We start from the raw sequence: 18,186 nt of genomic DNA, 5'->3' as shown, positions 1-18,186 counted from the left end.
CCATGCACTGAGCTCCCACTGATGTTCCTGTCACAACTGGTGCTTGCCCCAGTCCACGCCCTGGCTGTCCCCAGTCACCTCCTTGCCGGACTCCAGAGCTGTCATTACAGGCACCTTAGTTGTGGCAGCTGAGTGGCATCTTACAAGGGATAACCAACCACCTTGGAGATCCATATCCCCAAATCTTTGGGCCACTACATATTCTCCAGATGTTGCTATAGTAGTATTAGAGCAAAACAGTATCTAGAGTCCTTAAATGTCATTTTCCTAAAATAGTTCAATACCTGCACTTAAGATGATATGTCCCGGACATTGTTCTCCTCTGCTCAGGACTTAATGTCTTTTAGGCTGTGTTTAATTCCTGCAGAACCATCTCCAGCTTTTTAGGTGGAGGTGCAATAGTTGATTATGATGCTTGTACCTTGTGTGGGGAGCAGAGAGGCAGAGAAGCCAGATTGTAAGGATCCTGATTTGGGTTCTGGTTCTACACCTCCTTGCCCTGCGTCGCCCACACACACCACGATTTTTTCATGGTGTCAGGGTGAGATGGGAGCTGATGGGATGTCAGACAGATCAACTCCACTGAAGCATTAGATTCAAGGGCTCGCTTCCACCAGAGTGTGTCTCCTTCACTCACCTCCCAATCTGAATTCAGCAAGCATCAGCTCTTCATCTCCCCTTTCCCCCAAACCCTTAAATAGTAGACTTGAATTTCTTCAATTTCTACCTGATAGTTACTTTAGAAAGCTGGCTCATAAACTTTTTGGAAGTCATGAGCCCCTTTGACAAACTGAAAATATGCAGACCCCACAAACCTAGGTAAGCATGCTCTTGGACCGCAGGATAGAAACTGGCTCTAGAATGCAGGGAGAAGTGCTCAGATCATAACAAAATCATCATTGTAAGTCTGCTCACTTTCTCTGCTCCCCATCCCATCCCCACACATACACTTCAAACACCCAGTTGTGATCTTTCCTCCTCCACTGCACTCCTCCAAGTGCTCACGCCCTGGAGCTGGGAATTTCCTCCTTTGTCAGGATCCTCTGTTTGACTCAGGCTACAGGTAAAGGCGGGAAGTCCACCAGGTGGGAGACAGGGTCCTCTGAGGAAACTCTAATGTCACTTCTGGAGTCTTGGGCTTTCTGGCGCCTTCCCCCTTAGATATTCTTATGCCTACTGACATGGGAAACCTATGAAAAGTTTCTTCTTTAGCCACTCGCCACCTTCCTAAAAGGTCAGCATCAGCAAACGCACTGCAACACCCCTGCTGCCTGGTGCCCTTGACCTTGCAGAAAACCCAGCAGTCATGTTTTCAAATCCCTAATCTCCCCAGCCAGAAGTGGGTCTATGATATTTTATTGGGCAGGGTCCACATTACGATAAGTGTAACGGTTGGGCTACCACTCATGACAACCTTTGCCGTTCGCAGAAAGCCTTACGTAGGTAGTCAGTGAGGGAAGAGAGGGTGGGCGGGAGTCAGGCTGTCAGGTGAGGATGGTGGCATTTCCAGGTCGTGAGGATCGACGGCACCATGGATACCCCTCCGTGCCTCAAGGTGACCCACAAGACATTCGGCACCCAGAACAGCAGTGCCACCATGATCTACTGCCGCCTGAGCATGCCCGTCGAGTGCCACTCCTCCTTCAGTCACAGCCCCTGTATGGACAGTGATGCTTTCCAGAAAAGGTGAGGGAGAGGGGGCTCCAGCTCTCAGAGGTGCTCAGCATGTCTGCTGCAAAACTGACTTTGTCTGCTTCTCACTGCACCATGGCACAGCTGGAGCCCGGTCTGTAGGGTTCCCTCTGCTTTCAGTCAGGAAAGAAATAAGAATGTGTGCTCATACGTGTGTGTGCCCATGTGTGTGCGTGTGTGCCCACAGTGTATAATTAGGGGGCCAATCAAGCTTGATTACGTCACATCCAGTGGACACGTTTCTGCTGTTCTCAAGCTCTGAGTCCCTAGCCTCCTTGCAACTTGTAATTCCTATGTTTTGGAGTAGAAAAGAATGTAAGTGCAATTGTTGTTGCCATTGTGTGAAATTAGAAGCTTCTGTAGGCAAATTCTACCTTCTTTGCATAACTATGGCCAATGTCCAACCCAGTAGCTGTGTGACTCATGAGTGATGTGACTTCCTTCTGCCTGATAAGAAATATATTCCTTGCTATCTTTCTTCCCTTTCATGTCTATTTTTAATCACTGATATAAGGCTGGTGCAGGTTTCCTCAAGAGTTTTACTATCTACCAAGCTTTAAAGAAGCAAAGCTGTTTGAGAGAACAGGATAATGTATCCCAGGGTATCCCTGCCTATATTATTAACATCTCCCCAGCCTCCCCCTTGCCCTACCTTACATCTGGGCTGAGAGACAAGAGTTAGAAGGCATAGTCCTGCCTGCTGGTAGCAGGTTGCTGATGAAAAGTTCCAAGATCAGTTGGGATCACTCATATGTGGGAAACATGCAGCTTCCTAAACTTGTCTTCGTCATTAAAGGTAGATCAATTGCCTGTCAGACTTGTTGGCTTCTTTATAGAGCTGAAGAACTAAAACATGGATTATCTTCCCCCCAGGAAACAGATGCAAGAAATACTCTCTCACACAACAACAGTAAGTAAATGTGCTCAATTATGGTTTTAATTATTTGATTCTTTGCCATGCCTGGTAATATGCCCCTTACAGCAAAGATCTGTCTAGAGATCCTCTTTAATTGCCAATTACTCTGCCTTTTAATATCCATCTTAATGCTTCCAGAACATATCTATGGCATCTCTCAAGTGGGGGAAAGAAAAACAGTTATTCAGTGCAAAACAGAACTCTACCTAGAGCATCTAATTGGGCATCATTGTGTACTTGGTGCCTATTTGCCACCAGGGACCCAGCACTGCCTTTCTGATTGAAAGGAACACCAGTTGAGGGGGAAAGGGGGGCTGTTAATTTAATCCTTTTGTTTGCTCTTTTATGTAAACTGTGAATCAACTCTCCCATCTCTCTGAGCAGTGCCAGGAATGATGTTGAAAGCAGTCAAATGAAAAAAAAAGAGCAGGGAGCCAGCCCAGAAGATGCAGGCTGCTTTTGATTCTTTTCTATAAACAGTGGTCAGAAAGCAATGCTTCCTAATTTCTTTCTTCCTTTTGAGCTTTCCTGGTAGTTCAGTGGTAAAGAATCTGCCTCCCAATGCAGGAAATGCAGATCTGATCCCTGGGTCAGGAAGATCCCCTGGAGAAGGAAAAGGCTACTCACTCTGGTATTCTTGCCTAGGAAATCCCATGGACAGAGGAGCCTGGTGGGCTACAGGACATGGGGTTGCAAAGAACCAGACACGACTTAGCAACTAAAAAACAACTCATTTTTATTTAGCACCTGACCAAAAAAAAAAAAAAAACTGTTTGTAAGAAATGCATGTCACCCCTTCAATAAAGTTACCCTGCAACCCGGTAATCATAGGTTAACTGTCTGGCATAAGATTCTTGCCTTGGCGTGTCACACACCTGCTGTGTGCAGAGCACTGCACGGAGCACACTGTGTCACCTTCCCCCTTAATTTCCACTGCAGCCCTGGGAGATGAACAATCTCTTGCACTCCAAGGCACAGAAGACAAATGACTTGTCTAGGGTCACACGATTAATAGCTGCCAGCCCCAGGATTCCAGCACAGGTTGTGTCTGGCTGACTCTTTTCTCTTCCAATCAAAAAATTGGAGATAACAACAAATATGAGGACTTCATTTAGAATAAACGTGTTCAGTTTCATAAAGAAAATGATGAAGCAGTCACTTAACTCAGTGCTTCAGTTGCTATTACAACACAGTGATAAACTTCACAAATTGTTACAGTGCCTACCTAAGAATGGCTATGGTTTTCAGCCCTGCCTGTCACTGAGCCTAATGGCCATATGAAGCACCTTTGGCCAAAATGTGGGCTTTTTCTTTTATGAAGCACCTTTGGCCACAATGTGGGCTTTTTCCTTCTTAAGACTTAAAAAAATATATCCCTGGACTTCCCTGCAGAAGTGGCAAGTGGCCTTGTTCTCTGAACCTTGACTGTTCTCTCTGAAGGCAGACAGTGCCCAGCTCCCCCCAGCAGCCCGAGGAGCCAGAAGAGAGTGAGGGTTCTATGTTGACCGTTGAGTGGCTGCCCCTGATCTCTGCAGCAGCAGCATCTTCTGGGCAGAGGGTGACAGAATAGGTGCCTGATTGTCTAGGTGCTAAAGCACAACAGAAAGCGGGAAAACAAGGAAGCCAAGTTCTCGCATCAGCCCTGCCCCTAGTCCAGAGAGCAGGGCACACTCCAGTACAGAGTGTGCTTTCTAAGAAAAGGGGACAAGTGGGCTGCTGTGTAATGTCTACCTCTTGAGCCCATTCCCCCCAGCTGGGGTCACTCACTCCATCTGTGGTCTCTCCCCAGCAGTGCTACTATGCGATCCGCATCTTTGCCGGACAGGACCCCTCCTGCGTGTGGGTCGGATGGGTGACTCCGGATTATCACTTGTACAGTGAAAAGTTTGACCTGAATAAAAACTGTACTGTGACTGTTACTCTGGGGGATGAAAGAGGCCGAGTCCACGAAAGGTAAGAGGACTTCCAAGGGGCAGGTTTGGCCATCAGGTTCCTCCCTCTCTCATCCAGCAGTCTTTTTCCTCTCTCTGCTCACAACTCAAAGAAGGAAACATCCCAACTTCTATTATAAAGAGGGGAAAAAAGCACAGGCTTAAAATCCTTGAGTGAATGAGCTTGGGGTGGGGCTGTGGAGAGGGTACTATGGTGGGCGAAGTTATTATCAGCCAGAATAAAGGGCAGTTTCATTACGTATATAAAACATGACCCAGGAATGGGAAATACAGATGGACAATTGAGAGGTCTAAGCTCCCTCTAAGTCTTTTCTCTGTGATTTCTGGACAAGTCCCAATTTCTGCAACATTAGAAAAAGGCAGAGAAAAATCCTCAGGTGCTTGAGGGAAATCAGTTCCAAAGAAATAAAAAGATGTACCACATCATACACAGCAGCTGATCAACTCAGAACTCCCCATCCTAAAAGTTGGTAATGGCTGAAAGAATAAAGACCATCAAAGAGACATGACGAATTCAGGAATAATTACCGCTGAGTAGAAATTAGGGATCTTAGAGAAAAACATGCCTTAGGTACACCCATATCCTCCCACCAGTCCACTAGAACTGCCATCAGAAAAAAGATCTTTGGCCACCATTGCCCCAGAGATGAACCAGCAGACTTTATTTCTACCTCAGTGAGATTTCCTAGAGTCCTTGCCCATACAGACTTATATAGAAATGTAAGAAGTTGGTCCTCATGCTGACCTTTATCCCTAAAAAGTCAGGATGTTTTGCAATCAATGCTCTTTAGATGCTACTTGCTCATCAAAGACTAGGGGCTGAGGTCAGGCAGGATTGCTGTGTCCTGGGAGACCATTGTGGTGGGTAGTTAAGAGGATAGAGGAAGCAAAGAGGACAATGGAAGCAAATTGCCCCCATTTTAAACTCAGTTCCAGTGTTTTCTAGAGGTGTGACTTTGGGCCTGTTACTTAACCACCCTGGGTCTGAACCTCCTCATCTATAAAATGAGAATAATAGTTCTAATCTAACAGAGTGTTATGAAGATTGAGATAAAACATAGGTAAGTGCCTACAGCAGTGCCTTGCCCCAAGTACTCAATAAACATTGCTCTTATTACCATTACTGACTGTCCAGCATGTTATGAGACCCAGAGGAGATGCTGTAACCAAATGCAACATCTGGTTTGGTTACAAAGAAACGTATGTGAAAGCCCTTGTCCAGTCCAGACTTCACTCTTCAGCCAAAAGAACAAAAAGCCAGACAGTCTCCTCCCAGCTGGGTCTCTTGCTCCAGTTTTCTGGCTGTGCCACACCAGACTGATAATTTTATTTATCTGAGCCTCAGACCACACTCACTGAGAAAAGTATGTGGCACATTGGCACCTAGAATAAGACGCAGGAAATAGTAGGTGCTCAATAACTTCACTTCAATAACTCTTGGTTCTTTGTCTTGTATAATAAGAAATAAACACGGGATCGATTTTCAGATGTTTTCGGGCATTTCAAACTTGAGCCCTTTAAAATAGGACCAAAGCGTAGCACTTCACACTCCCGTGACTTTCATACATTATTAACTGGATTCTGTAGTCATCCATGTACTTAGTACTCTAATCACTGAAAAGTAGTAGTAACACAGCTGCAGTTTAACCTTAATGAAAATCTAGCAATGGCTATAACTCACTTGAAGGGAGCAATTTGCACTGGCTCTGCCTGAGGGCATTTTCACTGCGAAACCAGCCCCACTGGTGCCCTAGAGAAGAGGCAGGCAGAGGAGGTGAAGGCATGCTTACAAAGGGGATTTCTAGTTGTTGGGGAAAGGGATAGACTTTGAGAATCAGAAAGAACCTGGAAGAATTCTAATCAAACTCTTGGCTTTCCAAGGCAAAATCAGATCGACCTTAGGAAGTTTAAAGGGCTGATGTAGTGTCCCATATAGAGTCACTTTCTCCTTTGTGTGTGCTTAGTCACTCAGTTGTGTCCCACTCTTTACAACCCCATGGACCATAGCCTGCCAGACTCCTCTGTCCAAGGAGAGAATACCAGAATGGGTTGCTATGCCCTCCTCCAGGGGATCTTCCCAATCCAGGGATTGAACCCAGATCTCCTGCATTGCAGGCAGATTCTTTACCATCTGAGCCACCAGGGAAGTCCTTTAGCCTGAGACAAGTCATTTGATGCAACTTTAAGTTCTCAGGTCCCTCAGATGGACACACGAGGGCTGGGCTTGCCCTCAGCCATCATAAGCGGCTCTGGGAACTCATCTACTGCTTCTTGAGAGCCCATCCAGTGGTTGAAATCTTACCATTAAGAAATTGGGCTTTGGGGGTTCAAAATCTTTTGGTTATTATAGTTGGCATTTTCATCAAAATGCCTGTGATGGAGTTTTCTTTGTGGGAGTGGTAGCCAGCTAGCTGAGAAAGGTACCCAAGTGCATAGGTCTGGAAGGGTGAGGGTGCGGAAGGCAGGACTCCAGACAGCTGGGAGGGCAGGTAGTACAGGTCAAGAGGAGAGAGGACATCAGATATTAACTTTATCTACTTTGCAAGTCTTCCGTGGCCCAGGCCTGCCATCCTAGGGAACGTGGGCCTGCATCTCAAGTGTCCAGTGGCCTTTTGCCCTGGCACTGGGCTGGGACTCAGGACACAGACCTTTTTGTTCCCACCTTTTATACCAAACCTCTCTCTAAGTCCACAGGCACCTTTAGTTCTCCCCTCTAATACTGTGGTCCCTGATATCTGTTTCAGAAATGCGAATTGACATTGAGCCAGGAAAAGATTACCTGAATACTCTGTTCTTTGAAGCAGATAGATTGCCACATTCCTAAACTCAGCGAATTCACTTAAGAAAAACAATTATTGGGGGCTGATTGGAAAGCTTCCCTGGAGGCTTTGGGGGCATTTCAGTCCTGAGTCTTGACTGCAAACTGCCCCAGTCCAGGTTATTCTTTGTCTTTTGCTCTCTTTGGCTCCTAGCGTGAAACGCAGCAATTGCTACATGGTCTGGGGTGGGGACATCGTGGCTACATCCCAAAGAGCGAGTCGCAGCAACGTGGACCTGGAGATTGGCTGCCTCGTGGATCTGGCGATGGGCATGTTGTCCTTTTCAGCCAACGGGAGGGAACTTGGCACCTGCTACCAGGTAGGAGTGGCATCAGGGACCATGACAGTGGCATCCCAGGCCTGGGTGCTCAGGGCTGTGCTCCTCAGTCTTCTGTGTGGTTGGCGTCTTCACCACAGCACATGGAGTTGATGTACCTACATGGTCCAAAGCTATCTAGGAAAACAAACAAGAACAAAATGACTTCATTTTGTTCAAAGAGGGAAAGATCTTATTTACTGGTTGATTAGAAATGCTGGTCATCTTTCTAGCAGATAAAAAGGTTTTTCTGTGGCATTGGGCTCTGAAAGGCTATTCATTAATTCCATCAGTATTTCCTGTGCAACTTTCACATTACCTACTCTAGAAGGCAATGGCACCCCACTCCAGTGCTCTTGCCTGGAAAATCCCATGGATGGAGAAGTCTGGTGGGCTGCAGTCCATGGGGTCGCTAAGAGTCGGACACGACTGAGTGACTTCCCTTTCACTTTTCACTTTCATGCATTGGAGAAGGAAATGGCAACCCACTCCAGTGTTCTTGCCTGGAGAATCCCAGGGATGGGGGAGCCTGGTGGGCTGCCGTCTCTGGGGTCGCACAGAGTCAGACACGACTGAAGCGACTTAGCAGCAGCAACACTATATAAGATACAAAGTCTAAAAGGTCAACAGAGATACTCCTCACTTTAAGAAACTTCTGTGCTCAAAATATAGACCTATAAAAACTGATTAATTTGCCAGGGAGTATTCCCTTTGCAAAAAAGGTTATTCTCATTCACTATGGCTTCTTTGCAGGGTCCTTAAAAAACTGCATTTATGTAAATAATGTATCTCCCTCTTTCACTGATTATAAACTGACAGAACTCCTTGGGGAAACTATCAACTATATACATGTAGGTTTACCTGTCATTAACCACAAGAAAGCTAATCTGCTTTAAGTCGGATTTTTCACCTTTGATGGCCAAATAAGCTTGGGAAAAGCCACAAATTATATCTTCCTTTGGAAGTTTCACAGTAAGTGTTAGTACAGGAAAACTTTAAGAAATGGTTCAGAAAGAAACCTAGCCAACCATTTCTCATTTAATCAAGAAAAGCTTTTTTTTTTTAATTTAACAATTAGTAATATTCTATCAGCCCAGAGTTCTACAGAGCATACTATGAGAAAGGCTAAGTTAAGGAATTAAATATCTGTATTAAACCTTCTTGACACTTCAAAGGTAGAATGGAAAGCTTCCTGTATGTATGGATAGAGTGTTATCCAAGTTCAGAAAAGGAGTCTACTTCCATGGAAAGTAGCCAAGAAAAATTTATTACAGAGAAATCTTGATTATGAAACAGAATACTTCCAGGTAGAGAGAGAGAGGCATGTACTTGGTTGAAAGAAGGGCACAAAAGCATAATGGAGATGAAGGCATAAGCGATGTTTATGTTTGAGGAATGATGGACAGATTAGAATGGGTAATGGTTGATGGTAACAAATTTGGAAAGGTAGGGAGGAATTAGGAAGCAACGAGGAGCTCCAAAAGTGTTCTCAGGACAGTGGCAAACAGTGTTGAGGGGAGCTCAGCCAACTGCTGCTGCTGATGCTGCTAAGTCACTTCAGTCGTGTCCGACTCTGCGACCCCATAGACAGCAGCCCACCAGGCTCCTCCTTCCCTTGGATTCTCCAGGCAAGAATACTGGAGTGGGTTGCCATTTCCTTCTCCAATGCATGCATGCATGCTAAGTCGCTTCAGTCCTGTCCGACTCTATGCCACCCTATGGACAACAGCCCACCAGGCTCCTCTGTCCACAGGATTCTCTAAGCAAGAATACTGGAATGGGCTGCCATGTCCTCCAGCTCAGCCAAATACAGGAGATAAAAAGCTCTGCTGTAAATGGCTCCTGTGTCAATGGCTAAAGCCCCAGATTCCAGAATCAGCCCCAGGTTACAGCCTGGAGGCTGAAAAGCCCCTTGGCAGCCCTTTGTCTGGCTTGTGGTTGGAGAGCAGGGGTCCGTAGCTGCCCCAAATCTGAAATGTTAAGTGACTGAAAACACAGGCAGAGCCCTTTCTGAGGGCCAGGGACAGCCTGCCAGTGTGGCGGTCTTCCCCAGGACCTCCTGCAGTGGGTAGCCCCCTGCACACTACGCTGGAGCTCTTCCTCCTCCTGGAAAGAAGTGGAATCATCACCACTACCCAGCAGCTGGGACCCCACCAGCTGCTCCCAGAAAGCGGCCTTTGCAAATTCAGAAAGTAACATAATGTTCTTCCAGTACTTTCTCATGATTCCACCTTCCCCTCCCCTCTTAAGTCCCCTGAGAGGAGGCTTATATACATTACTATCGTCCTTCAGAATCCATTAGCTTTTTTCCATTAACTTTTGAAATGAGTTTGACTAAAGGGTCCTCCCTGAGCTGCTGAGAGTTCCAAGGCATCTAATCACATTTAAGGTCCCTAAATAAATAAATAAAACCCAACCCAGGGCATTTGCAGCAGCAATGACTTGCCTGCTTCAGGAAAGAGCCTATGATGATAAGAAGATGTTACAGCAAAGAGCAGATTCTGTGCCATTTGTGTCCTGTCTTCCACTGCAGTTCCTGGATGATGTGAAGTTGGTCAGTTTTCTGAGCTGCCTATTGGTATCTGCATCCCAGGGTGGATGGTGTGACTCCATGTGTGTAAATCCTCATGACTCTGCTCAGGGCTTCCAACCAGCTCCCACCCTGGGGTGGGAATGGGGAGGAGGTCAGGGCTCTGAGCAGGAACCCTCCGGAAACTCCCACCCACCCAGCCCCCTTCTCATTCCCGGCGAGACAGTTAACATGTCCAGCCGTGTGTCTGGTCTCCCAGCCCTGGGATAATTGTTATTCTGCAGTTGTAGCCATTTTCATTTTTCAATTATCTTGAGCAGAGCAGGGTAGTAATATTTATACACTGGCTTTCCATTCAGAAAGGACCAGTAACCAAAATAATAAGGATTCTCTCCAAGGTTTCCAGACCTCCCCATTAAATACTGCTACGCAATCTGAAAAGCTTTTTCTGTCTCACTTAATGTAATCATGGGAGAAATGAGAAATAAAATGTATGTTCAAGAGATTGTCCTCAGTTACTGCCATCCCAGCCGCACAGCTCTGCGAGCAGAGGCCAGCTGTAAGATTCAGATTTACGAGAGGGGTTACCTTTCAATTCAGGCTGTTTCCTACGCCCTGACCTTCACACATGATTAGAGATAGAATGTCCATCATTGCAAAGACAAAGTAGATCAGCCAGCGATAAAAAGGGAAGAAACACAAAGGGAAGAAAGTCCATGGCACTTCGTGGCAGCCTCAAATCTGGACTCGCTGCTTATTCTGTCAGGCTGCAGTACCCCCTTCCAGAATATAAGCTCCTTGAGGGCGGGGCTGCCTCCCCTTGCGGGTTCACTCCCGTATCCCAGAACATGAGACCGTGGTACCTGGCGCCCAGGGAGTGCTTGCTAAGTATTTGTTGCAAACTGACCAACTTGGCTGGGAAGCCACTAGATTTTAGTCGCTGCATAACACATTACCACAGAATTAGCAGCTTCAAGCAGCATCTGTTTATCATTTCATGGTTTTGTAGATTTGACTGGGTTCTCTGCCCAGGTCCACACAAGGCCAAAATCAAGGTGTCAGCTGGACTGAGCTGGCTCTGTCCTGAGGCTCTGGGCAGCCTCCCTTGCAAGCTCCTTCATGTTGTCAGCAGGATCCAGTTGTGGTTGTAGGCAGAGGTTCTGAGGTCCCCACTTCCTTGGTGGCTGACCCCTCTCTGCTCCCAGAGGTGCCCACATTCCCTCTCACGTGGTCCCTTCCATCCTTAAAGCCAACAAGGGCACAGCTGGTTCTTCTCATCCTTTGACTCTCTGATTTTCCATTCTGCCCCCAGCAAGAGAAAACACTTGTTTTTAAGAATTTGTGCAATTGGATTAGGCCCACAAGGATACTGTCTCTATCTTAAGGTCAGCTTGTTAGTAGCCTTGCTGACAGAATCAGTTTTGCCCCATGACATCCAGGATCACAGGACTAACTGAGGGGTCAGGAGGGCCGTCTAGGATATTCCACTTACCGCACCATCAGTTGCAGTTTCTTTCCTTATGGACACCCATCAGGTGCTCACACTTGTGTGTTCTTGTTATTTTAGTGATTGAAGAAAATTTTCCATTGTTCATTGTGGTGGGAATGTACTCTGAGGGTAGAAATAAACCAATCCCAGAGCATCCATCCTACATGATTTCAAGGACCTCCTCTCTGCGGGGAAGTTTGAGGAGGACCCTGCCGTTTGACTGGGTAGCTTATGACGTTTGCAGGGATCATTCCTGAGGGACCTAAAAACGTGTCACCTCCTTTAGCCTGTCACTCCCCATGATGGTACAATTGAGTTCAGCATCAGAAATCTCTGAGTGAGTGCATTTCTCTCTCTTCCACCTGGCTGATTCAGGCAAAATTTTCTCACCCACCAGACCTCTGTTTGCTTCAAGTTGCAATGACTTGAGAGGCACACATTGTTCTAGAATGTTACCTGTTAGAGTATTTGAGAAATCTGGGGCCAGCCTAAAGATGACTCTTGCTTTGTGACCAAAGTCACACAGCAGCAAATCAGAATTTCCCATTTGTGTCTCTCACCCATAAACCCAGATCCTGGCACAAAGCAGGTATGTGATAGGCACTAAATAACTGTTGAATGTCCTCAGCAAAGCTTATTTTAGACATAGCCTAGGCAGTTCTCAGAGAAGGCAATGGCACCCCACTCCAGTACTCTTGCCTGCAAAATCCCATGGACAGAGGAGCCTGCAGTCCATGGGGTCGCTGAGGGTCAGACACGACTGAGTGACCTCACTTTCACTTTTCACTTTCATGCATTGGAGAAGGAAATGGCAACTCACTCCAGTGCTCTTGCCTGGAGAATCCCAGGGACGGGGGAGCCTAGTGGGCTGCCGTCTATGGGGTCACACAGAGTCGGACATGACTGAAGCGACTTAGCAGCAGCAGCAGGCAGTTCTAGCAGCTCCATCCCTACCTATTAGTTTTACTAGCATCATCCTTTCATAATCATCCAGAGGTACCTGAGGCATCAGGTATAAAGCAACTGTCTTATCTGAAATGTGAGCCCACTGCAGTGTGCTTGAATGCCATATGCTGGGAACAAGCCTGGTGTTTAACCCGTCTGGCCTCTTCATCATAAGCCAACAGCTCTGAACCAGACAATCCTTTAAGTCACTTCCAGTCTTAAAAATGTGTTTATAAATATTATGTCTAAATGCATTGAGGAAGTTTATTATTTACAGGAAGCCTGTAACAAATATCCTGGAAGAAAGGAAAATCGCTATATTCATTTTCTATTGGCTCATAACAAATTACCACAAACTCGGTGACTTAAGGGCCTCCCAGGTGACTCAGATGGTAAAGAATCTGCCTGCAATGCGGGAGACCCAGGTTCAATCCCTGGGTCGGGAACATCCCTCTGGAGAAAGGAATGGCAACCCTCGCTAATATTCTTGTCTGAAGAATTCCATGGACAGAGGAGCCTAGTATGCTACAGTCCATGGGGTCACAAAGAGTCAGACACAACTGAGCAACTAACCCTTTCACTTTACTTTCAGTGACTCAGAAGCATTCATTCATTGTCCCATGGTGTCCATGGGTCAGGGGTCAGGACAGAATTTATCTGGGTCCCAAGCTCAGCATTTCCCAAGGCTGCAGTCAAGTTGTCAGCCAGGCTGTATTCTTTTCTGGAGCTTGGGGTCCTTTTCTAAATTCATGTGGTTGTTGGCAGAAATTCAGTTGCTTGCATTTGTAAAACTCAGGCTCCATTTCTTGCTGGCTGAAGCCAGGAGCTTACCACTTTCAGCCCCATGAAACCCCCTAGAACTCCTTGCCACATGGCCCTCTCAAAACATGGCAGTGTACTTCTCTGAGGCTATCTGGAGCAACTTCTTCTCCAGTCTGCTGAAATGGAATCTTCTCTATAATACAACCAATCAAGGGAACGACAGGCCTTTAGCTTTTGCAATAACCTGTTTGCTGGAAACAAGACACAGATTCTAGAAGAGGCGATTATTCAAGGGAGTAACTCACTGGGGGACGCTTTTCAGGTATGTCCACAACACCCAGAAGCCCCTAATTTGATGGGTCAGGAGAGTTGTAAGCATGTCCTAATGTCTGAATTTGCTTGGGCTCCCGTCTGTGGGGTTGCACAGAGTCAGACATGACTGAAGCGACTTAGCAGCAGCAGCAGCAAAGGACTTTCACTGGTGGGATTAAAGTCGCATTTCTTCTTCCGTGGTCCTCCAAGTCTGATCAAAAGCTCCACATTGAAGTAAATAAGTGATAAATGAAGGCCCTGATGTCATAAACATATCACATGCCTCATTTAAGCAGCAGCTAAAAGGCAGTTGGTGAATCTCACACTATTTAATGTAAGAAGTAAAATCATAGAGTGAGGAAGGGGTGGAGAGAAGTCTAGAGGAACCAAGTGAGGAGGAGAGGTTTTGAGGGAGGAGACAGGCTCTGGGGGCAGCTTCTTCATGGAAGTACCATGTGGTCCTTGCCTGCAAAGTTAGCTCTCGAGTGGGGGGACTTCTCCCTTCAGGGACATCGGGCCATCTCTGGAGATATTTTGGGTTATCATGACCATGGTGGGGTGGAGAGTACTACTGACATGTTAGTACATAGAGGCCAGGGATGCTGGTAACTACTCTACAATGCCAAGGACAGCCCTCACACAGAGACTTACCCAGCCCAAACCATCAGTAGGACCGAGGTTGGGACATTCTGCTATAATTTCACCAGGCTTGCCTGACCAGCGCCACGTGCCTTCAGAAAGAATACTGAAGTCACCTCACTGCCCTCACTCGTCACCTCCCATGAGCAGGAGTAATGCATGATGGTGCTCCCTGAGGGTCTCCTTGTGAAGAGCCAGTACCCTACCTTGTTCTGTGACCAGAGCATGCACTGCCTCTGGTGGGCAGATGGTAGCTCCCACCTGTGACTGCCCTCCTGCAGGCTGGAGAAAGCTGCTGGCTTCTCAATTACCTGAGAGAGAAAATGAAAGGATGTGAGACCACTCAGCCCTGAGTGGAGAGAGGAGTATTGAAGTTAGGAACAGTGACAGTAGCTACCAGTAGGCCCTGGGTCTCTGGGAATTTCTGAACAGTGCCCAGTGAGCAGCCAGTTAGCTGTCCTCTTTCCCCTCAAGTTAGAATGAGGGCATTGATTGAAACACTCATGACTTAGCCCCCTAGGATTTTATAATTCTGGGCAAACCTCTGGATTTGTTTTGGTTTCCAGGTGGAGCCCAATACCAAAGTGTTTCCAGCCGTCTTCCTGCAGCCCACAAGCACCTCTCTGTTTCAATTTGAACTTGGGAAGCTGAAGGTATTTATCTGTCCCTTGTCTAATGGCTATACATAAGATGCACAGGCCATTATGGGGAGAAGCTCAGGCATGAGGAAACCAGGAAATCTCTGACCTCCTGCTTCTCAAATGCCCCCCCCCCACCTCTACACATCCATGTGAAATTCATGCCGCAGAACATAGGTTCCCATTTTCCCCTTCCCCTACTTCTTTTGGGTTCCAAAAGGATTAATGGATGCTCATATAACCCATTATGTCAGGTCTTTATTAGTGCTGGAAAAGCCCTCATTGGTCCCTGGATGCACTTGTCTCTCTTTAATGTACAGCTCACTTTAAGGTATGGCTCACTGTTGCTTATTGTGGGCTGACTGGACTGTGCAGTCACTGAGCATCTCTGAATTGCATGTGTCTGACGCCTTTCTGCCTTGTCCCAGAATGCCATGCCCCTGTCAGCAGCCATATTTAAGAGTGAAGAGAAGAACCCCGTCCCTCAATGCCCACCACGGCTGGATGTCCAAACCATCCAGCCTGTGCTCTGGAGCCGCATGCCCAGCAGCTTCCTGAAGGTGGAGACGGAGAGGGTGAGCGAGCGCCATGGCTGGGTGGTGCAGTGCCTGGAGCCCCTGCAGATGATGGCACTCCACATCCCGGAAGAGAACAGGTAGTAGAGGGTCCCATGGAGGAAGGGGAGGGGCCAGGAGATGGGGAGGCGGAGGCAGGACCCAGCAAGCCAGGGAGGGAAGGGGGAACATCCTCACCGGCCAAGGTCCAGGGTGGTTGCTGATTGCCCCAAAGCATGGGTTTTTCTTTTCTTTCCCTTCCCCACTTTAACTATCACTCGGAAATAGGAGCAGGATATTCACGATGATGTGCCAGCCATGGGGCTTTCACTGTAGCTCTGAGTTCTGCACTCAGGGACATTTCCGTGCCTTAAATTAAAAAAGGCATGGTCCAGAAATCTATTATGATGGCAATACTGGAAAGAATGAGGCAAGCCTAGATTGCTTGGAGAACCAAGAATCAGGCTCCTGGCCCCCCTTCTCATTAAGAGATTCTCCTGTTTTATGGCCTGGGTTCAGTTCCAGGGCTGCCACTTGCTGTTTGCGGCTCTTGAGTGATCTACTGGTACACCCCAGGCTTCAGTCTCCTCATCAATACAGTGAGATCAATGCTCACTCAATGGATTGCTGGGAGGGAAGAAAGGAAGTTGTGTAGGTAAAATCGAGTTCAGTTTCAGTTCAGTTCAGTCACTCAGTTGTGTCCAACTCTGCGAACCCATGGACTGCAGCACACCAGGCCTCCCTGTCCATTACCAACCCCCAGGGCTTACTCAAACTCATGTCCATTGAGTCCATGATGCCATCCAACCATCTCATCCTCTGTCATCCCCTTCTCCTCCCCTCTTCAATCTTTCCCAGCATCAAGGTCTTTTCAAATGAGTTAGCTCTTCGCATCAGGTGGCTAAAGTATTGGAGTTTCAGCTTCAGCATCAGTCCTTCCAATGAATATTCAGGACTTTCCTTTAGGATGGACTGGTTGGATCTCCTTGCAGTCCAAGGGACTCTCACAAGTATTCCCCAACACCACAGTTCAAAAGCATCAATTTTTCAGTGCTCAGCTTTCTTTATAGTCCAACTCTCACATCCATACATGACTACTGGAAGAACCAGTCTTGATTAGATGGACCTTTGTTGGCAAAGTAATGTCTCTGCTTTTTAATGCTGTCTAGGTTGGTCATAACTTTCCTTCCAAGGAGTAAGCATCTTTTAATTTCATGGCTGCAGTCACCATATGCAGTGATTTTGGAGCCCAAAAAAATAAAGTCTGCCACTGTTTCCACTGTTTTCCCATCTATTTGCCATGAAGTGGTGGGACCAGATGCCATGATCTTAATATTCTGAATGTGGAGCTTTAAGCCAACTTTTTCACTCTCCTCTTTCACTTTCATCAAGAGACTCTTTAGTTCTTCTTCACTTTCTGCCGTAAGGGTGGTGTCATCTGCATATCTGAGGTTATTGATATTTCTCCTGGCACTCTTGATTCCAGCCTGTGCTTCATCTAAGCCCAGCGTTTCCATTATGTACTCTGCATATAAGTTAAATAAGCAGAGTGACAATATACAGCCTTGACATACTCCTTTCCCTATTTTGAACCAGTCTGTTGTTCCATGTCCAGTTCTGTTGCTTCCTGACCTGCATACAGATTTCTTAAGAGGTAGGTCAGGTGGTCTGGTATTCCCATTTCTTTCAGAATTTTCCACAGTTTATTGTGATCCACACAGTCAAAGGCTTTGGCATAGTCAATAAAGCAGAAATAGATGTTTTTCTGGAACTCTCTTGCTTTTTCCATAATCCAGTGGATGTTGGCAATTTGATCTCTGGTTCCTCTGCCTTTTCTAAAACCAGCTTGAACATCTGAAAGTTCACGGTTCACATATTGTTGAAGCCTGGCTTGAAGAATTTTGAGCATTACTTTACTAGCGTGTTAGATGAGTGAGTTCAGTTTATGGACATAGAATTAAGTAAGTTTTATTTTGTAAATGTTATTACCCCTTGACACTTGGACAGGAAAAAAAAATGGAGGGCAGAGCTACATTGACATCCATGTAGCTCCCACTTAGGTATTCCACTGGGTCATGGACAGCAGCAGCAGCACAGGCACTTGTAGGGAAGGAGCAGAAAGGAGTCCTGCCAAGTAAGCTAATTGCAAAGGGTCCTCAGATTCTCAGTGAGAAGACAAAATGGAAAAATCTAAGCAGAGATCAGAGCCTGTGCCCTGGACCCCCACACCCATACACAGCTAAAGATTGCTACAGTCAGGATGGAGAAAGTGAATTGACACCAACTTACCTCAGGTTGGAAAGTGTTTCCTCTCTAGACAAGAGTGCAGGCATGTGTTTGTTTTCAGGAAAGGGAAAGCTGATGGTAAATTAGAGATCATGTAGATGAAGCAGATGGTAGATTGATGGAGAGCTTTAACTACATCTTCTTCAAGGGCAGAGGATGTCCTTGAGCCTACAAATAAGAAGACAGAGTCACCTGGCATGGACCTGATGAATGTTTTCAGTATTGAGGTTTGGACATTTCCCTAATGATGAGGACTTGGGTATTTGGTAAGCTAGTGTCTTCTTTAAGTCTTTCAGACTTTTGAGACCCTTATAGTTAGAAATAGTGGATTATCAG

At 46.5% G+C, this 18,186-nt stretch overlaps 1 protein-coding gene across 8 annotated transcripts in view; it reads left to right on the top strand.

The window, feature by feature from the left end:
* RYR3 (ryanodine receptor 3) overlaps positions 1–18,186 on the top strand; it is a 559,072-nt gene that overhangs the window by 363,075 nt on the left and 177,811 nt on the right. For 7 of the 8 annotated variants that reach the window (XM_070797214.1, XM_070797210.1, XM_070797213.1 and 4 more), the window contains exons 29-34: positions 1,511–1,686; positions 2,566–2,602; positions 4,398–4,561; positions 7,533–7,698; positions 14,939–15,025; positions 15,439–15,665. In XM_070797214.1, coding sequence (XP_070653315.1) covers positions 1,511–1,686; positions 2,566–2,602; positions 4,398–4,561; positions 7,533–7,698; positions 14,939–15,025; positions 15,439–15,665 — 857 coding nt within the window. The remainder of the gene's footprint in view (positions 1–1,510; positions 1,687–2,565; positions 2,603–4,397; positions 4,562–7,532; positions 7,699–14,938; positions 15,026–15,438; positions 15,666–18,186) is intronic. The other variant, XM_070797211.1, reaches the window with a different exon arrangement.

The sequence above is a fragment of the Bos indicus genome, chromosome 10, assembly GCF_029378745.1.
Source record: "Bos indicus isolate NIAB-ARS_2022 breed Sahiwal x Tharparkar chromosome 10, NIAB-ARS_B.indTharparkar_mat_pri_1.0, whole genome shotgun sequence".
Classification (NCBI taxonomy): Eukaryota; Metazoa; Chordata; class Mammalia; order Artiodactyla; family Bovidae; genus Bos; species Bos indicus.
This window is presented reverse-complemented; position numbering and strand designations above follow the sequence as displayed.